General features: G+C 48.9%; 1 protein-coding gene across 1 annotated transcript in view; it reads left to right on the top strand.

Annotated features, from left to right (window-relative positions):
• The first annotated feature begins 10,011 nt into the window (after positions 1 to 10,011).
• LOC144142753 (adenylosuccinate synthetase-like) overlaps positions 10,012 to 14,676 on the top strand; it is a 58,595-nt gene continuing 53,930 nt past the window's right edge. Inside the window, exon 1 of the mRNA XM_077674449.1 lies at positions 10,012 to 10,282. Coding sequence (XP_077530575.1) covers positions 10,094 to 10,282 — 189 coding nt within the window. The 5' untranslated portion in view covers positions 10,012 to 10,093. The remainder of the gene's footprint in view (positions 10,283 to 14,676) is intronic.

The raw sequence follows: 14,676 nt of genomic DNA, 5'->3' as shown, positions 1-14,676 counted from the left end.
CCACTGCTGGCTGTAGCAGCGGCGGGCGACATGCCAACGGCCAGCTTCCGAAGCCAGATGCCATACGAGCAGCAGCTGTACGAGCCAACTCATGCAGCGCCATCGCCTATGGGAGACAGCTACGCGTCCGCCATCTTGCAGGCGGGCTCTCGCAGGGTTCCTGACCTTCTGGGATCCCGGCGGCCTACCCAACCAGACCCTTATCTCTCGGCAAGGTTCCCGGCAGAGCTTCGTTCTGCGGGCCCCCAACACCCAGGCGATCCTGGCCAGGAGCTGACGGAAAGCGCCAGGCAGAAGAGGTCGAAGCTGTCATCCGGATCCGTGCAGGCGGCAGCAGCCCCACCGACCGCCATGCCGAACTCGTCATCCAGGGTCTGGGAACACAGTTCGCGTCCGCCCAGGTTTCAGCGCAGGGCCACGTTTCACATGCCCAGCACTAGCCAGCCTCGGTACGTCGAGCCGCCCCCCGGGTTTCAGTACCCTCCTTCGCCAAGCCAACCATCCCGGGAGCAACGCGGGTTCCATCACCTCCCAAACCGCCATTGGTCAAGCGGGGCTTGCAGCTGGCAGGTTCCTTCTAGCACCGGTGGGGTTTTCGGTGACCGCGTGTCCACGGAACTCTGCGAGGCAATCTTGCTCGGCGCGGCCAGGCTCGCGCAATCCTCGCCCTCGACACCTGGATCTGGCGTCGATGTGGCCTTCATGGGGTCCCACTCAACAGCGGCAGCACAGCACTTGGACACCGTGACCGCCATGGCCAGTGGGGGTCCCCCTCCGGCCCCGTGGGTGAGAGGCTGCTGGTGGAATCCTCAGCTTGCCGAGCCTTCTTTCCAACACCGTATGTACGAGGCGACAAGAGCTGCATCAACAACCACTTTGCACCACAGGGCGTTCGAGCATGGCTCGCTTATGGCCCCGTCGCAAGTACCAGCTCCGGATCGCTTTCAAGAAGAGCGCCGAAATGGGTCCGGCCTGGTTGGCTGGCCTCACCTTTCCGGACACGAGGCTGAAAGTGACAACTTCGGGGTCCACAGAGATTCCAGGGCGTCCGAGTCGGTGCAGAGGCCCTGCCGTGTGTGTGGGAAAGTCTACACACCTCCCTAGATCGTGCGTTTGCTTGCTTGTGGCCACCACTTCCAAGCCATCTACCTGTGTTGACGACTCAAGGACCACTGCACAAACCCAATATGCCGCAAAGACGGATCTGGTGTGAAACAGGTGTCAGTTACTGTGGTCGACGGCCTGCCGGCACACGACAGAAATGTAGAGAACGGACAGTGCGAACTCCGACCACTGGAGTGCGAGCCCATTTTTAAGAATTTTAATTCGTTGGAAAAATACTGTGCAAGACACGTTCAGAATGAACCGTATTTTGGTATTATATAGTGTCTTAGGTAAATAAATCAGTCTTCAAATTTTTTTCTGACTAAAGTGGTTCTCTGTTCGCGCACTAACTTTACACGAAGGTCGCATTCGGTTTTTGTTTACACCAACAGTAGTGACGGCTACTGATTAAAATTCGGACTAAATTTTTGCCTGTTCATCATGGACACGATTATCCCCCTGGAACTACGGCGCTAGGTAGGATATGCAGAACAAGAACACGAGATGCAATCCAAGGGGCATTGCAGTATGCTAGTGCCGTAACTTTTCCTTTCGCCGTTCTCGTAGTAAAATGTTTTGGTTGTCACCGTATTTTTGTCCCGCATTGTGCCCTGTGCTCACTAAGGCCAGTTGGTAATGCCGGCAATGTGACAGCGTACGCAGTTGAAAACGGACGTTCAAAAGTCGCGCTGATGATGATGATAAATTTAGTTTGCCAAAAAAAACTCAAGAATTTGGATTGAAATGAGAATAGAGTACCGAGTAAAGGGACGGACAACCGCTCTTGGAGCAGTTCATCAGCCCATATATGGAAGTCAGTGTTTCGTATAGTAGGGGGTCAACAAGGAGGGGGAGGAGGAATAAACTTTTATTTTGCACCAATGGCCCAGGTCCTTATGTCCACAAAGCACTTTGGTACAGAGCTTCCTTTCTCCATTGGGTGTAGCAATAAATCAGGTTATTCCATATACTGACAGAAGTTCTCCTCTTTCTATCAATTTCCGGAACATTTTCCCCAAAAATGCTAAACTAGCCCGGCTGCTCAATCGTCTTCTCGAAGATTATTTGGCCTCCATGCAGCCAGGTGCTATAATATATATACAGATGCCTCTCAACGAGAAGAAAAATCCGGTATAGGAATATTTTCCCCTTCCCTTAACTGGACCTTTTCGGTTCGTCTGGGTGATTTTATCCCCATATTCTTCGCGGAATTCCTGGCAATTGTCCTGGCGCTAAGAAAGCTGGATGTTTCAATTACATCTCCAATGATAATTTCCGATTCTTTTTCTGTATGCTTAGTCCTTTCTTCCCCTAAAGACACTCCCCTTCTGCGGACGTTTCGGTCACTCCTGCCACCTCCCTTCACTGAAATTAACCTTCTTTGGGTTCCTGGTCATGCAGGGATCCCATTCAGCGAAACTGCCGACTCTATAGCAAGGATAGCCCTTTCTGGGCCTGTAGTAGACGTCGTAGAGCCGACACCTTTAATAACAGCAGCTAGGTACCGCAGGATGCTGAAACTCCAAGTACAGCAAGAATCGATTTTATTATCATTAAGAGATTTTAATCATCTTAAATTCTCATGGAAACATGAATGGTGCACTACACGCAACTTAGAGGTGGTTATTACAGCCCTACGTTGTCGAGTACCCAAGTTAAACAGGTATTTACACAGGTCTCGTCTGGCACCAACAGCTCTGTGCAGCTATTGCAACGAAGACGAGTCTGTCGAACACTACCTTTGGACATGCCGACGTTTTTCCCGACTGAGACGTCAGTCCCTGGAGGTGCCGCTTTACAGTTTGGGGATATCCCTAACAGTGCCGGCTGTACTATCGTTCGGGGCATCCGAAACGGGGTTCTGCCGCCGGGATGTATGCTCTGCCCTCCTGCGCTACATTGAAAATTCAAAACGATTCTCTTTATGATTGCGATTGGTCACCCTCGCTTTGATTTTCCATGATTTTTTTTTTTCAAAACTTTTTCCAATCGGTCTAAATTATCTTTTTTAAGCGTCTCGTGATTAGATAAGAATGCCATTCATTTTAACCATTCTCTGTTGATTGGCCGATTCCCTGATTGGGTATGTGCCATACCTAAAGGCGTAACAACAACAACAACAATATGACGATGGCTATATAGCTACATTGAAAAGCGACGACGAAACATGTGAATAAACAATTTCACACTTGATTTGATTTGATAGTAGAATTTAACGCGCCGACGCAACGCAGGCGATGAGGCGCGCCGTAGTGGAGAGCTCCGGATTAATTTTGAACACCTGGGGACCTTAAACGTGCGCCGAAATCTCGTACACACGGGCGTTTTTGCTTTTCTCCTCCATCAGAAAAGAGGCCGCCGCGGCCGGTAATCGAACCCGCGTCATCGTGCTCAGCAGCGCAACGCCGTAGCCACTGAGCTACCGCGGCGGGTCAATTTCAAACCTAATGCAATGCATGGTGGTGTGTCCTTGAGTGCTCACGTATAAGAAAATCCTCCAGCTTCGTTATGGTTCAAGCCTTGCGCAACTCAGTGCAAGCTTCGCCAATTTTTTAAGTGCTAATGCACTTCTTAAGCGACCCTGAACCTGCGTCCACCGGCGATGTCCGCGCACGTGGAGATGGGCGCGCGCAGCCTGGCCGCTGACATGGCACATACCCACGTGGGGGATTGGCCAGGAATCTCCTCGTCTTCCTTGGCAACGGGGGGAGATGGGCGCGCGCTGCCTGGCCGCTGACATGGCACATACCCACGTGGGGGATTGGCCAAGAATCGGGCGTGAGAAGGGCTAATGCACCTGCTTAAAGGAGTACTGACACGAAATTTCAAAGCTGAGCTCCGCTCTAGCAATCAAGTACAACGACAACAAAAATAGGTGTCTGTGAATAAATGCATCTTTCTTTCTTTGTAGTTGTGTGTGTGTGTGTGTGTGTGTGTGTGTGTGTGTGTGACCTCTCTTTCGCGAACATTACCGAACCGCGCAAATTCAACTCGTGCATTCGCACTTTCACATTCTTCCCCTCGGGGAAATGCGGGGAACTTTCTTACGCAATTCTTTTACATGATTTCGGCGTTTTTATTTTACGTCAAATTGTGACGTCTCCGTTTTCTTGTTTCATTCAGTGCCCGTATTATCCCTTGAAACTCAAATTATCTTATCTCAAATTATAAGGGGATGCGTCTCAGACAAAAAGTAAAACTACAAATTTAACTCGCAAAGTTTGAAATAAAAACAAAAAAAGCCCGAGCATTAAAGAATTTTAAAAGGAGGGAAGAACATTGGACAAAAAAATAATAATAAACAGCCGTGTTTTGCTCCCGGAAGAAGAAGTAAAACTAGCGCTTTGCACGAGACCACGAGCGAATGAGCTGGCAGAGCCCGATTGGGCCACGTACACTCCGACCTCTCTGACGTCCTCTTCTGTACAACCACGGAAGCTGATTCCAGAAAGGAACAGCGGCGAGTATAATCCCACATCCTGCTTCTTCTGGTCGTCGCCGATCTCAGCAGGCCGTTCGTCACTACGTCCTCGGTGCCAAACCGCTGGCGGAATTCTTCGAGCGCCGTTAGCCTCGGATCATCATCAACGGCCGCTTCCTTGTCTGTCCCCGACTCGCGAAACCGGCCAATGGCGGCATCAGAGATTCATCTCCCGGCCACCCCGGGCGGCACACTCACGATGCCCGGTATGCCACCGTCGACAGCAGCAGCGGGCGACGCGTCCCCCATCGGCTTCCCAAGCCCAGTCTTCTTCGAGCCTCCTGCCGCTGCGTCTTCAGCCATGGGAGGCAGTCTCACGGCGCCCATCTCGCCGAAGGACTCCGCCGGGGAGTCCGACTTTCTGGGACCTCGGCAGCCTACCTGTCCAGAGCCAGAGAAGCCTGCGGTCGTGTTGTTCCTCAAGGCACTTCGACGGAAGTCACAACACCTGGACGACTCTGGCCAGAAGGTGAGGAAGAGGTCAAGTCGGAAGGGATTGAAGCTGCCACCCGGGAATGCGGAGACGGCAGCGGCCCCACCGGTCGCCACGAAGATCTTTGCGCCCGAAAATTTGCATAACGGCTCACACCGGCCAGCGCTGCAACGGCGCCCCGTAGATTACCCGCTGCGAACAACACCCTGTGCTCCTGCCACACGGACACGGCCAGCCTGTATCGGTACATCGCCCCCCCCCCCCCCCCCCCTAGTGCCTAAGTACGCCTAGCGGCCAAGCCAACCGTCCCGGAAGCAACGTGAGCGGATCAGGAGCGACTTGTTCTTTCTGCAAGAGGTAGACCGCAAGTTCTTCCGGGAGGACCTCGAAACCGCTCTGGGATTCTGCGGCCACTGACTGCATGTATGCGTGTTCGCAGCGTTATTACGCTGTGCTAACAGGTCAGAGCAGCCGAATGCCCAGTCTGTGCACGCGAAAGTCATCCGACACCACGCCGAAGCATTATAACAACACGAAATGGGACAGTCTTACGAATCTGTGTTCTTAAACGAAATATGCAAGAACGTTTACAAATAAATTACTTGATATCATGCGTGTGAACGCTGAACGATACCGCAGAGTATACCTGGAGAGAAAGACTGAGAATCGTGTTAGAATAGGCTGACACAAGAGTAAGTGTAAGATATATTTGGGAGGGGCGTCTGATAAAGACGTCAAACGGAGAGTAAGAAATAGTACACAGTATTGCTTGTATTACCAGGCGAGGTGCGCATGCAGGCAACCATGTGAGTGCGTCGTCACTCGTTACGTCGGGCTCCGTGGGATGGCGGTACTGGTCCGTGCTAAATGCATGACTGTGTTGCACGTTAACAAACTCTAACTCACCGAACGCAAAGTGTTCCCTGAGTCCAATGTGAGTGCGATTAATAACATCTCTGTTGACACCACTGCTTATTCACAACACACTTAGTCCAGAGACCACCATTGCCAAACTGAAGCGAACAGGTGAACAGGTCGGACGGATGATACAACGCGTATCCGTAAGCTAGTGAGAAACTCTATGGCGTATCCAACAAGCGCGGAGGGTTACGGGGCAGAGACGCGCTCCGGCTCGCCCATGCCTTCGTAACCAGTAGGATCCTCTTCTCTGTACCCTGCCTCCGTACGAACAAACAACACGAGAATCGCATTGACGTCATCATTAGGAAGGCCACAAAACGAGCCCTTGACCTCCCGGTGGCTACCTCCAACACCAGGTTATCGGCGCTGGGAGTGCTCGATTCGTATCAAGAGCTGAAAAAGGCTCATCTTACAAATCAGTACACTAGACTCGCACAAACGGCGTCCGGGTGTCACTTGCTTAATCGCCTACAAATCAAACATGAGTGCATCCCAGAGGAGACGTGCAAACTCCCAGAGTTGTGGCGGCACAGGCTCTGGGTGCATCCACTTCCGCGTAACATGGAAAAGCACACTCACGAAGGCAGGAGGGAAGCACGCGCTAAGACCCTGGAAAGGAAATACGGAAATGGGCGAGGTGTGTTCTACGTTGATGTGGCAGGACCGTCGCCTCTAGGGTTCTTCACTGCCGCTGTAATTCACAGGGACCAGCAAGTCGATGGGCTCTCCTACCGAGCTCCTAACTCCACGCAAGCCGAGGCGATTGCCATAGCGCTCGCCGCCTCGGACCCGAAGTCAAGGACAATAATCACGGACTCTCGCCGAGCCTGTGAAAGCTATTTAGCAGGCACGGAACCACGCTTGGCCTACAGAATTTTAAAACGAGTGGTGCGGTTCGTAGACCCCGCTCCTAAAGAAATTGTGTGGTCTCCGGGGGCATCAGGGTCTGAGAGGTAACGAGGCCGCGCACGCGGCTGCCCGAGCGATTACCCACCGGACGCCTCACCCATGCTCTCCCGGCTCGGAGATTAGCAAACCACTTCTGCGGTTTAGAGAAATCGTAAAACATTACTGCGATAACCGCCGGCTTTACCCAGCCCCTGCAAAGGGTCTGAGCAAGGCCGATGAGCGAATACTGCGGTGCCTGCAGACGAACACATGTGCCCTGCAGTAGCAAAGCATTTCGACCCTAAAACAGATGGGCGGTGTCTGCACTGTGGGGAGGTGTCCGACACCTTCCACATGGTGTGGGCATGCCAGCGCAACCCTGCGTTATCCCCCAACCCTTCCCCTACCAGAGAGGCATGGGAGGCAGCCCTGCTGAATTGCTCGGGGCTGGAGTCTCAAAGGGCTCTAGTTCGACGGGCGAGGGTGGCGGCCTTGACCAATGGGGTCCCGGAATAGGGACTGCACCTGTGCGGAGGGCCACAGGCTCTAACTCTCTTTTATTCTGATCAAAAATAAAGTTTCCCTCCTCCTCCGTTTAGAATCGGGTTGACACGGAGCAGACGACGCACGCCGGTGTTTTCTTTGTGCGGGCGCAGTGGCACAAACCGCGCCATGTCCGTGGCTGTTTCCAGTGTTGCCAAGCGAAGAAATTGACAGTTAAACTTTAAAACGAATACCACCTATACCGTAATATATGTATATATCAAGTTATACTACCGTAATAAGAACGCGATATATGTTTAAGTTTGATTGAATTCATTCAGAACGCCTTATATGTCTCGTTTAAAGGTTGACTTAGAATGTAGACCTAGATTATATGCAGGGACGGGTTATATGCGTGAAAATACTGTATATGCCGCACTGCCAGCTGGTTTATGGAAGATTGCACCGCGGTGCTGATTTAAGCGGGGAAGATCTGTGAGCATTCCTCTTGCAGTGGTGTCTTGTATACCTTCCCTTCCTGGCCTATTTGTGTCGGAGGCGCTGCGAAATGTGAAAATTAAAATTTACGTTATGCAGCGGGCAGTAACCACGATGAAGATAAGGATCATTATTATGTGTGCACGTACAGACATCGCCTTTTTTTTGCAATCTTCGTGCAGTAGGAAGGGTGCCAGTCCCTGAGCAATAATTTTGTTATAGCCCGGCAAGAACGGCAGCAGGAGCCTCTTACTCGAAATAGCGCTTGAATCCGCAGTTTTAAATACAAGTTTAACACGAAAATTAACTTTAAATGCCAACACCGTATTTTCGCGATTCTAATAACTCCATCCCGACTTTCAGGGAAAAAAAAATTGAAAAAAGGTTTGCGCGTGAACCTATGCACCCCCTTGCTGCGAGGAAGCATGCCTTGCCCAGGCTATGGATTTAACAGGGCCCAGGCCTCCAACAGCGCTATCTCGCTTTTTAAGTGAAAAGAACTCCAGGCGCTCGACTAGTCGTCGTAGCTTGCTCGCTGGACCCAAGTAAAGCATTTAAGCAAGAACAACCGCGTCTAGTTATGACGCCCCTTATGAAAATTTCGCAGCTTCACATGAACTTTTCATTGTGCGTTCCAATATGCCTCAGAGGCAGAGAGAGAGAGAGAGAGAGAGAGAGAGAGAGAGAGAGAGAGAGAGAGAGAGAGAGAGAGAGAGAGAGAGAGAGAGAGAGAGAGAGAGAGAGAGAGAGAGAGAGAGAGAGAGAGAGAGAGAGAGAGAGAGAGAGAGACTTTTTTATTGAACTAAGGTGGGGTGGTTCCTCATTTCAGGTAGACGAGACCGACCTGTTTTAGGCAAAGGAGAGAGGGCAGATGCCTTGGTTCATTGAAAGGAGAGGGACGAGGGTTGCTGCGATTTCAGTACGCAAGACAAAAAAGTTTTCTTTTTTACCTTTTCCTCTTTTAGCAGTCCCCAACCGTCACCCCTATCCCCAACCCTACCTATGGGTGGAGCGGCCGACCAGCTCCGACCTCTCAGACGAGCGACGACTACGGAGAAGGCACGGATGGCCAGCGCGGTTCACCGGGCGGTGCTCTAATGTCAGCCCCCTCGACTCCGATCAATAAAGTTGATTCATCATTATTCATACTTTCATGCTTTCCCTTTCGATTTTTGAGTGGACCTGCCCCCCCCCCCCCCCCCCCCACCTCCACACCTGGAAATTAAATCCTGCCCACGGCACTGCCTTCGAATTAAAGTGCTTGACGGGGGTGATCTATATTCCCCCTTCCCCATCACTCTTGGATCAGCCGCATCTAAATGTATTTCTGAACTTTTGAAACTGGTGTTTATGGTAATCCGAAGTCTGCTCCGAACATGTTTTGAGCTAATTAAGTGAGTAAAACGACACGAAGCACACCAGCGCTCTGTTTGGGATTTCGAAGACCTTCTCAATGGATCGAAATTTAAAATTGAGCGAGTTTGAGGTAACCAGGTTAAGAACTGAGCCGTTTAGTACGGTTCTAGTAAAAGAGCACGGCTTCTAACCACCTTCTGCCGTTCTTACGAATGACACACACAACCCTGTTCGTTCAAAAAGAAAGGAATCATTTTCTACCACACTTGAATAGTGACAACGGCGTGTCGTTCAGTACTCATCGCCCACTGTTTTAAATGAGAAGTGGGATGGATCCATAATGCTCACGGCGTAAATTACGAACTGTTCATGAAGCTTTCCGTGCGTACGTACGTACATACAAACGGGCAATTTTTCGTTCAAGCAGACTTCTTGACACTGCTTGAACCAAGAGAATTACGCTGAGACAAATTCAAACAGGCAGCTTCGTACACCCCTCAAGAACACACTTATTGTTCACTACACAGTAAGCAGGCGAATGCACATTTTATAATCAATTAGCTCAATAAACGTTTCATCTCACTCTCGCTCTGGTTCACGTAACGTCTTTCAACGTCTGAAGTAGCATTTGAAACTCGCGCCTTTTGAGACCTGACGTCATGGCTAACTACGCTGGTCAGTAGAGCTTCAAGACCACATAAAAATTATCTTATACTATCGCCAAATTGAGTATAAAGTACTTTATGTAGCAAATTTATTTGAAAACTTTACTGTTAAGAACAACTTTCTTGCACAAAAAAAAATGTCACGTGACTGCGGGAGATACGAAAATGCGGCTACGAGTGGCGGGAGGCATCCATTTGCAATCTTCCCCTTGCGGCTAGTGGTCGGCTGCTAGGCCCCGTTGCCGTAGCAGTTGGTGTGCGAGCATGTCGAGCTATATCAACTTCAGCTGCTCGAACGGCGTGAACGGCTGCCTTCCGGACAGTTTCCACCGCGCCCCGCCGGAACCCAAGACGCGCGCCAACGTAGTCCTCGGCGCCCAGTGGGGTGATGAAGGCAAGGGCAAGATCGTCGATCTCCTAGCCAGCGACGCACAGATCGTGTGCCGGTGTCAGGTGAGCCCGCGCGCTGGCCGCTCATTTTACCTGGACGACAGCTTCCCTGTCCCTTATTTCAGACACGTGGTTGACTGCTTAGCCCTTTTCGCGATTGCAAAGCGCGCCATGCAACCTGTTGGCCCCGCGATCACTTCCGATGCCGGCCGCCGGTTCGAGTTCACCCTGCCGCGCGAACCACCTGAAGCAGTAACGAGTTCACCACTCATCGAAGGCTTTCGAAGATTCTACTCGTCCACTTCTGTTGCATTCATTCCGAACTGTCGGGGCTATGAACACTCCTACAGCAACCTCTAAAAGGCCGCCAAAGTATAAATGTAGCGCGCATTGGGGTGTATTTCCCGCCCAATTGCCCGAACGTGAGTCTATCGAGCACGAAACTCGTACAGACCGAACGATTCATCTCCCGCGAAAGCAGCTGTCTCTGGCGCAGTATTGAGATCACGTTGCCGTGGTTTTCACCGGTGCCTTCATGTGATGACCTTGAATTCAGTAAGCGATGCGATCGCCGGCGTTTCGCTGCAGCCGCTGCTGCATTTGCGTAGCTGGCTGCACGTGTCAAGCCGCTCGCTCTCTTTCAGTCTACGCTGCAATCGTAGCCAAATAAACGACGTCGTGTCTCGAAAGGGACAACGCACATGCTTCTAAAGCAAAGTTCGTTCGTGATTGTGCTCCCTAGATAAAAAGGAAGGGAGATCTGGGCCGTTGAAAACGACGAACGATCCCCCGGCACGACGAGTAGATCATTTTCTTCTACTATTTTGCTTACGAGTGCGATCGAAAACTGGAATGAGTCAACGCTGAATATGAGGTCGTTTCGCATTTTGCTTGTCATTAAAGCGACCAGTCGTCACTCGATGTGTAAGCTCCGCGTTAGCCTCGCTAGAATTGATATTGCTTTGCGGGCGACCTACTGAACCGGTCTTTTCCGCCCTTTAGGCGCGTCAGTGCACTTCTGCGCGAGACGCATGTTTCATATTCTTCAAGCGTTTTTTAGGAGCGTTTGGTTTTGTTTTGTTGTGAAGCGACCGTTTTATTTTAAGAAAGTTTATCGCTAAAGCAACGCACAGCTTGGAAAATGTTACTAAGAAATGTTATTTCTGTCGCGCTTTTATAAGTGCATCAGCAGAGAAGCGTAGCGCTGGGTAGAAAAAAAGGCGCCGTCAATTCGTGTTTCCTGCAATAACACCACAAAGAAAACGAACAGAGTGTGTAAGGCATTTTTCTTTGCGGTTGGTCAAGGTAGGAAAAGTAAGTGGTTAGTTGTGGGAGATCTTGGAGGCCCATCAAGCAATGACTGCTGAGCTCTTGTCTGAAAGGGCAGTCAAAGTTACATCACAGTTTTTTAATGATTCAAGAGTCACTTCCAGCCTCTCCCCTCCTTCTCCTGTTAAGTATGACCGAGCTTTATAAAGACGATAGTCTTTCTTGGGCTACTTGAACGCAGGAATTTTGGTCTGTCTGTCTGTCTGGGACTTGATCGAGCCACTAGGCCAAAGTGAAACTGAATCTGCGCAATAGAAGTCCGGCGTTAACGTTCATACTTGTCAGCGTTGTTGAACATGAACAAGACATTATGCAAATATAAGGCAGAAAATGAATACAGGAGTTATATTTGCAGTGTTCCTTTATTAAAAATTCACGGATGCTTGGTTTTTGAGATAGGTAATAAAATACTACATCAACTGCAGAAAAGCGTCGCCTGCACTACCTGGCGGCATTTGAAAAAAAATCAGACGGCAACAGCAACGAAAGGTTGCACTAGATCGGTTCCCTGTTCTGCTTGGAACACTCGTGAAGTAGGGCAATGTGGTTCTATTAACGTTGTAGTGGGGCGCCTCGATTCACGCGCGTCTCCGCCGTACGGCAGCGCTGGCATCGAGTCACCCGATTTCGAGCAGTGGAGCGGGGTAAATTTAAACTGATTTGAGCAAATTTCTAGCGTGTTCTCTTTGGAGGAACGAGACCGATAGAGGAACAGCATGAGAGGTGAGCGGGAAAGAGAAAGGAGGCATTTACTTGGCAGGGCCGCCAGTCAACTTTCGTCTTTTGGCAACATTTGCAACAAAAGCAGCAGATATGCGGCCAATTTTTCTTTCTCTTGTTCGATCCGTCATAATTTAGCTATACGTAGCATTAGAGGATGCGGGTTCAATCCCGGCCGCCGTGGCCACTTTTCTGATGGAGGTGAAAAGCAATAATGCCGTGTGTACAAGATTTCAGCGCACGTTAAAGATCCCCAGGTGGTCAAAATTAAACCGGAGCCCCCCACTATGGCACGCCTCATCGCCTGCATTGCGTCAGTGCGCTAAACGCTACAGTAAAAAAAATATACGTCCCATTACCTTTGGATGTTGGTTTTAAGTGCACTGTCACAGTGTCTGTCAGGATGTACAGGTCACGTCCTGTCTGTGAGGAATGTCGCTGGTTTGAATGGTGTCAGTATGGGTTAAGCAGGAAAATTGGAATTCCGCACGTGGCTTTTGCCCCCCATACCTCTTGACAGGTTCAGGAAATACTACTTTGGTCTGTTTGAAAAAACTAGCGTCAGCTAACTTAGTCAGCTCCATTCTAGCCGTGAAAGACACTTTTAAGCGAAAGAGTTGCAAGAAATATTGGGAAGTTTTTTGAACTTCACGTGGAAGAGATGTAATATGGACCAGCACTAAAAATTGAGTTGCCAGTGAGGTAACGGCTCATTCAAGTGATGTGATCAAACTTATGGTAGTAATATATATATATGTGTATATGTATGTGTGTGTATATATATATATATATATGTATATATATATCGAATCAGAATAGGAAAATGATGGGCTCGTTGAATATATATATATAAATACATACATACACATTTGAGAAAATGGTTGACTCACAATTAAAAACAAACACAGTGGTTTACTGATGTTTTGACTGGAATACCAGTCTTCATCTGTTACTCAGGTGAAGGCTGGTCCTCGAGTTGAAACGTCAGTAAACCACTTTGTTTTTAATTGTGAGTCAATCATTTTCTCAAATATTTTTTCTGGCGCCTTGCGAAGTTTCTTCAACTGCTCTCTCTCTATATATGTATATATAGCAACAGGAAGATGTTTTGTTGCAGTATTGTTGAGGGCCTATCAATCTCATTTTCCGGGAGGCTTAGTTGCAGTTTTCTTTTGTGATTTTTCTGTGATCTGACTGCCAAGGAACAATTCTCTAACTTGTAAATTATATTGTGGGAGAGGCGTCGCACTTTCCAAGCGTCCTAAAGGTGCAGCTGTGAGGATGAAAATCAAAGGATTGGTTGTTTTCCATTTTGGCTGTAGAAAAAATAATTTTGTTTTAGCATGAAGCATGTGTTTTATTCACATCTGTATTTCGATATTGCGACAGATTAAAAAAAAAATCAGTTGCAGAAACTCGCTTGTGGAAATTGTCAGATAAATGAGTAAGTCAGCTTCACTGACAGACACGAATGCATTGCGTGGAGGGCATATCTTTAGGGGCAGTAGAGGCAGCCTGATATCAAAGGTGTGAAGGCCGCAGGTCCTTTCATTACACAACTCCAAAGAGGCCAGATCTGTAGAGCACTACACCATGTCCCCTTTAATGTTGGCTTCAATAATGTACTCAAATGCAATGTGGGGAAAACATTGTTGTACGGGCAATGTCCTGCATAAGAACGTCGAGGCCTCAGAGCTTTCTAATAATAACACTTGCTTATGCGGCAAAGTGCGATTCACCATGGGTTAAAAGGATTTTAATGTTGGGTCTACACGCATATTCATTTAAAAATTGCTGCTTAGATTCAGCTAAACATATTCTCACCAAACTCTGCACGTTCAAGGAATTGCAATAAGACCAACATCATTTCATCTATGCTGGAGACGAAGTTATGACCACTTGAAGTTTAGGCATAAAAAGACAAAACTTGTGTTTTTTTTATGTAAACATAGTTCATTCCTGATACTATAGCATAAACAAGATTTTTTTTTTTTCTGCTGTCGGAACAAGAAGCCGCAAGTCTCCTAGTTTCCAGCATGACTGTAATAGTGCAGATTGTAATCTAAGATCCTCTTTCATGCGTTAACCACCTGGATACCTCCGTATGGATGCTTTAAAAAAAGCCTCTGAACATCTGAACTTTCATACGAAACAACCAGTGGTTTGCTGAACCAGTTGCTTACTATTAAAAATATGGGGCGGAGGGTCCTGTTCTGCGAGATGGCGAGGTGATCAACAGTACCGAAGTTTGGGTTCTATCTGTTTATGTGGCAAGGTTTCTTTATTTTTCTGTAGCAGTTCCAGTATTCTGTAGTATAGCTCAATAACAGCTGCCACTCTAGTGCAAACTCACCTTCTGTCCCAGGGGAAAAAAACAATTGGAGGCCCAATTGGACCTGTTGAAAACA

The sequence above is a fragment of the Haemaphysalis longicornis genome, unplaced genomic scaffold (assembly GCF_048455015.1).
Source record: "Haemaphysalis longicornis isolate Haplotype H1 unplaced genomic scaffold, Haemaphysalis longicornis Haplotype H1 scaffold_6, whole genome shotgun sequence".
In the NCBI taxonomy this organism is placed as follows: domain Eukaryota; kingdom Metazoa; phylum Arthropoda; class Arachnida; order Ixodida; family Ixodidae; genus Haemaphysalis; species Haemaphysalis longicornis.
The sequence above is the reverse complement of the archived record's forward strand: the minus strand, read 5'-3'. Positions and strand labels throughout refer to the sequence as shown.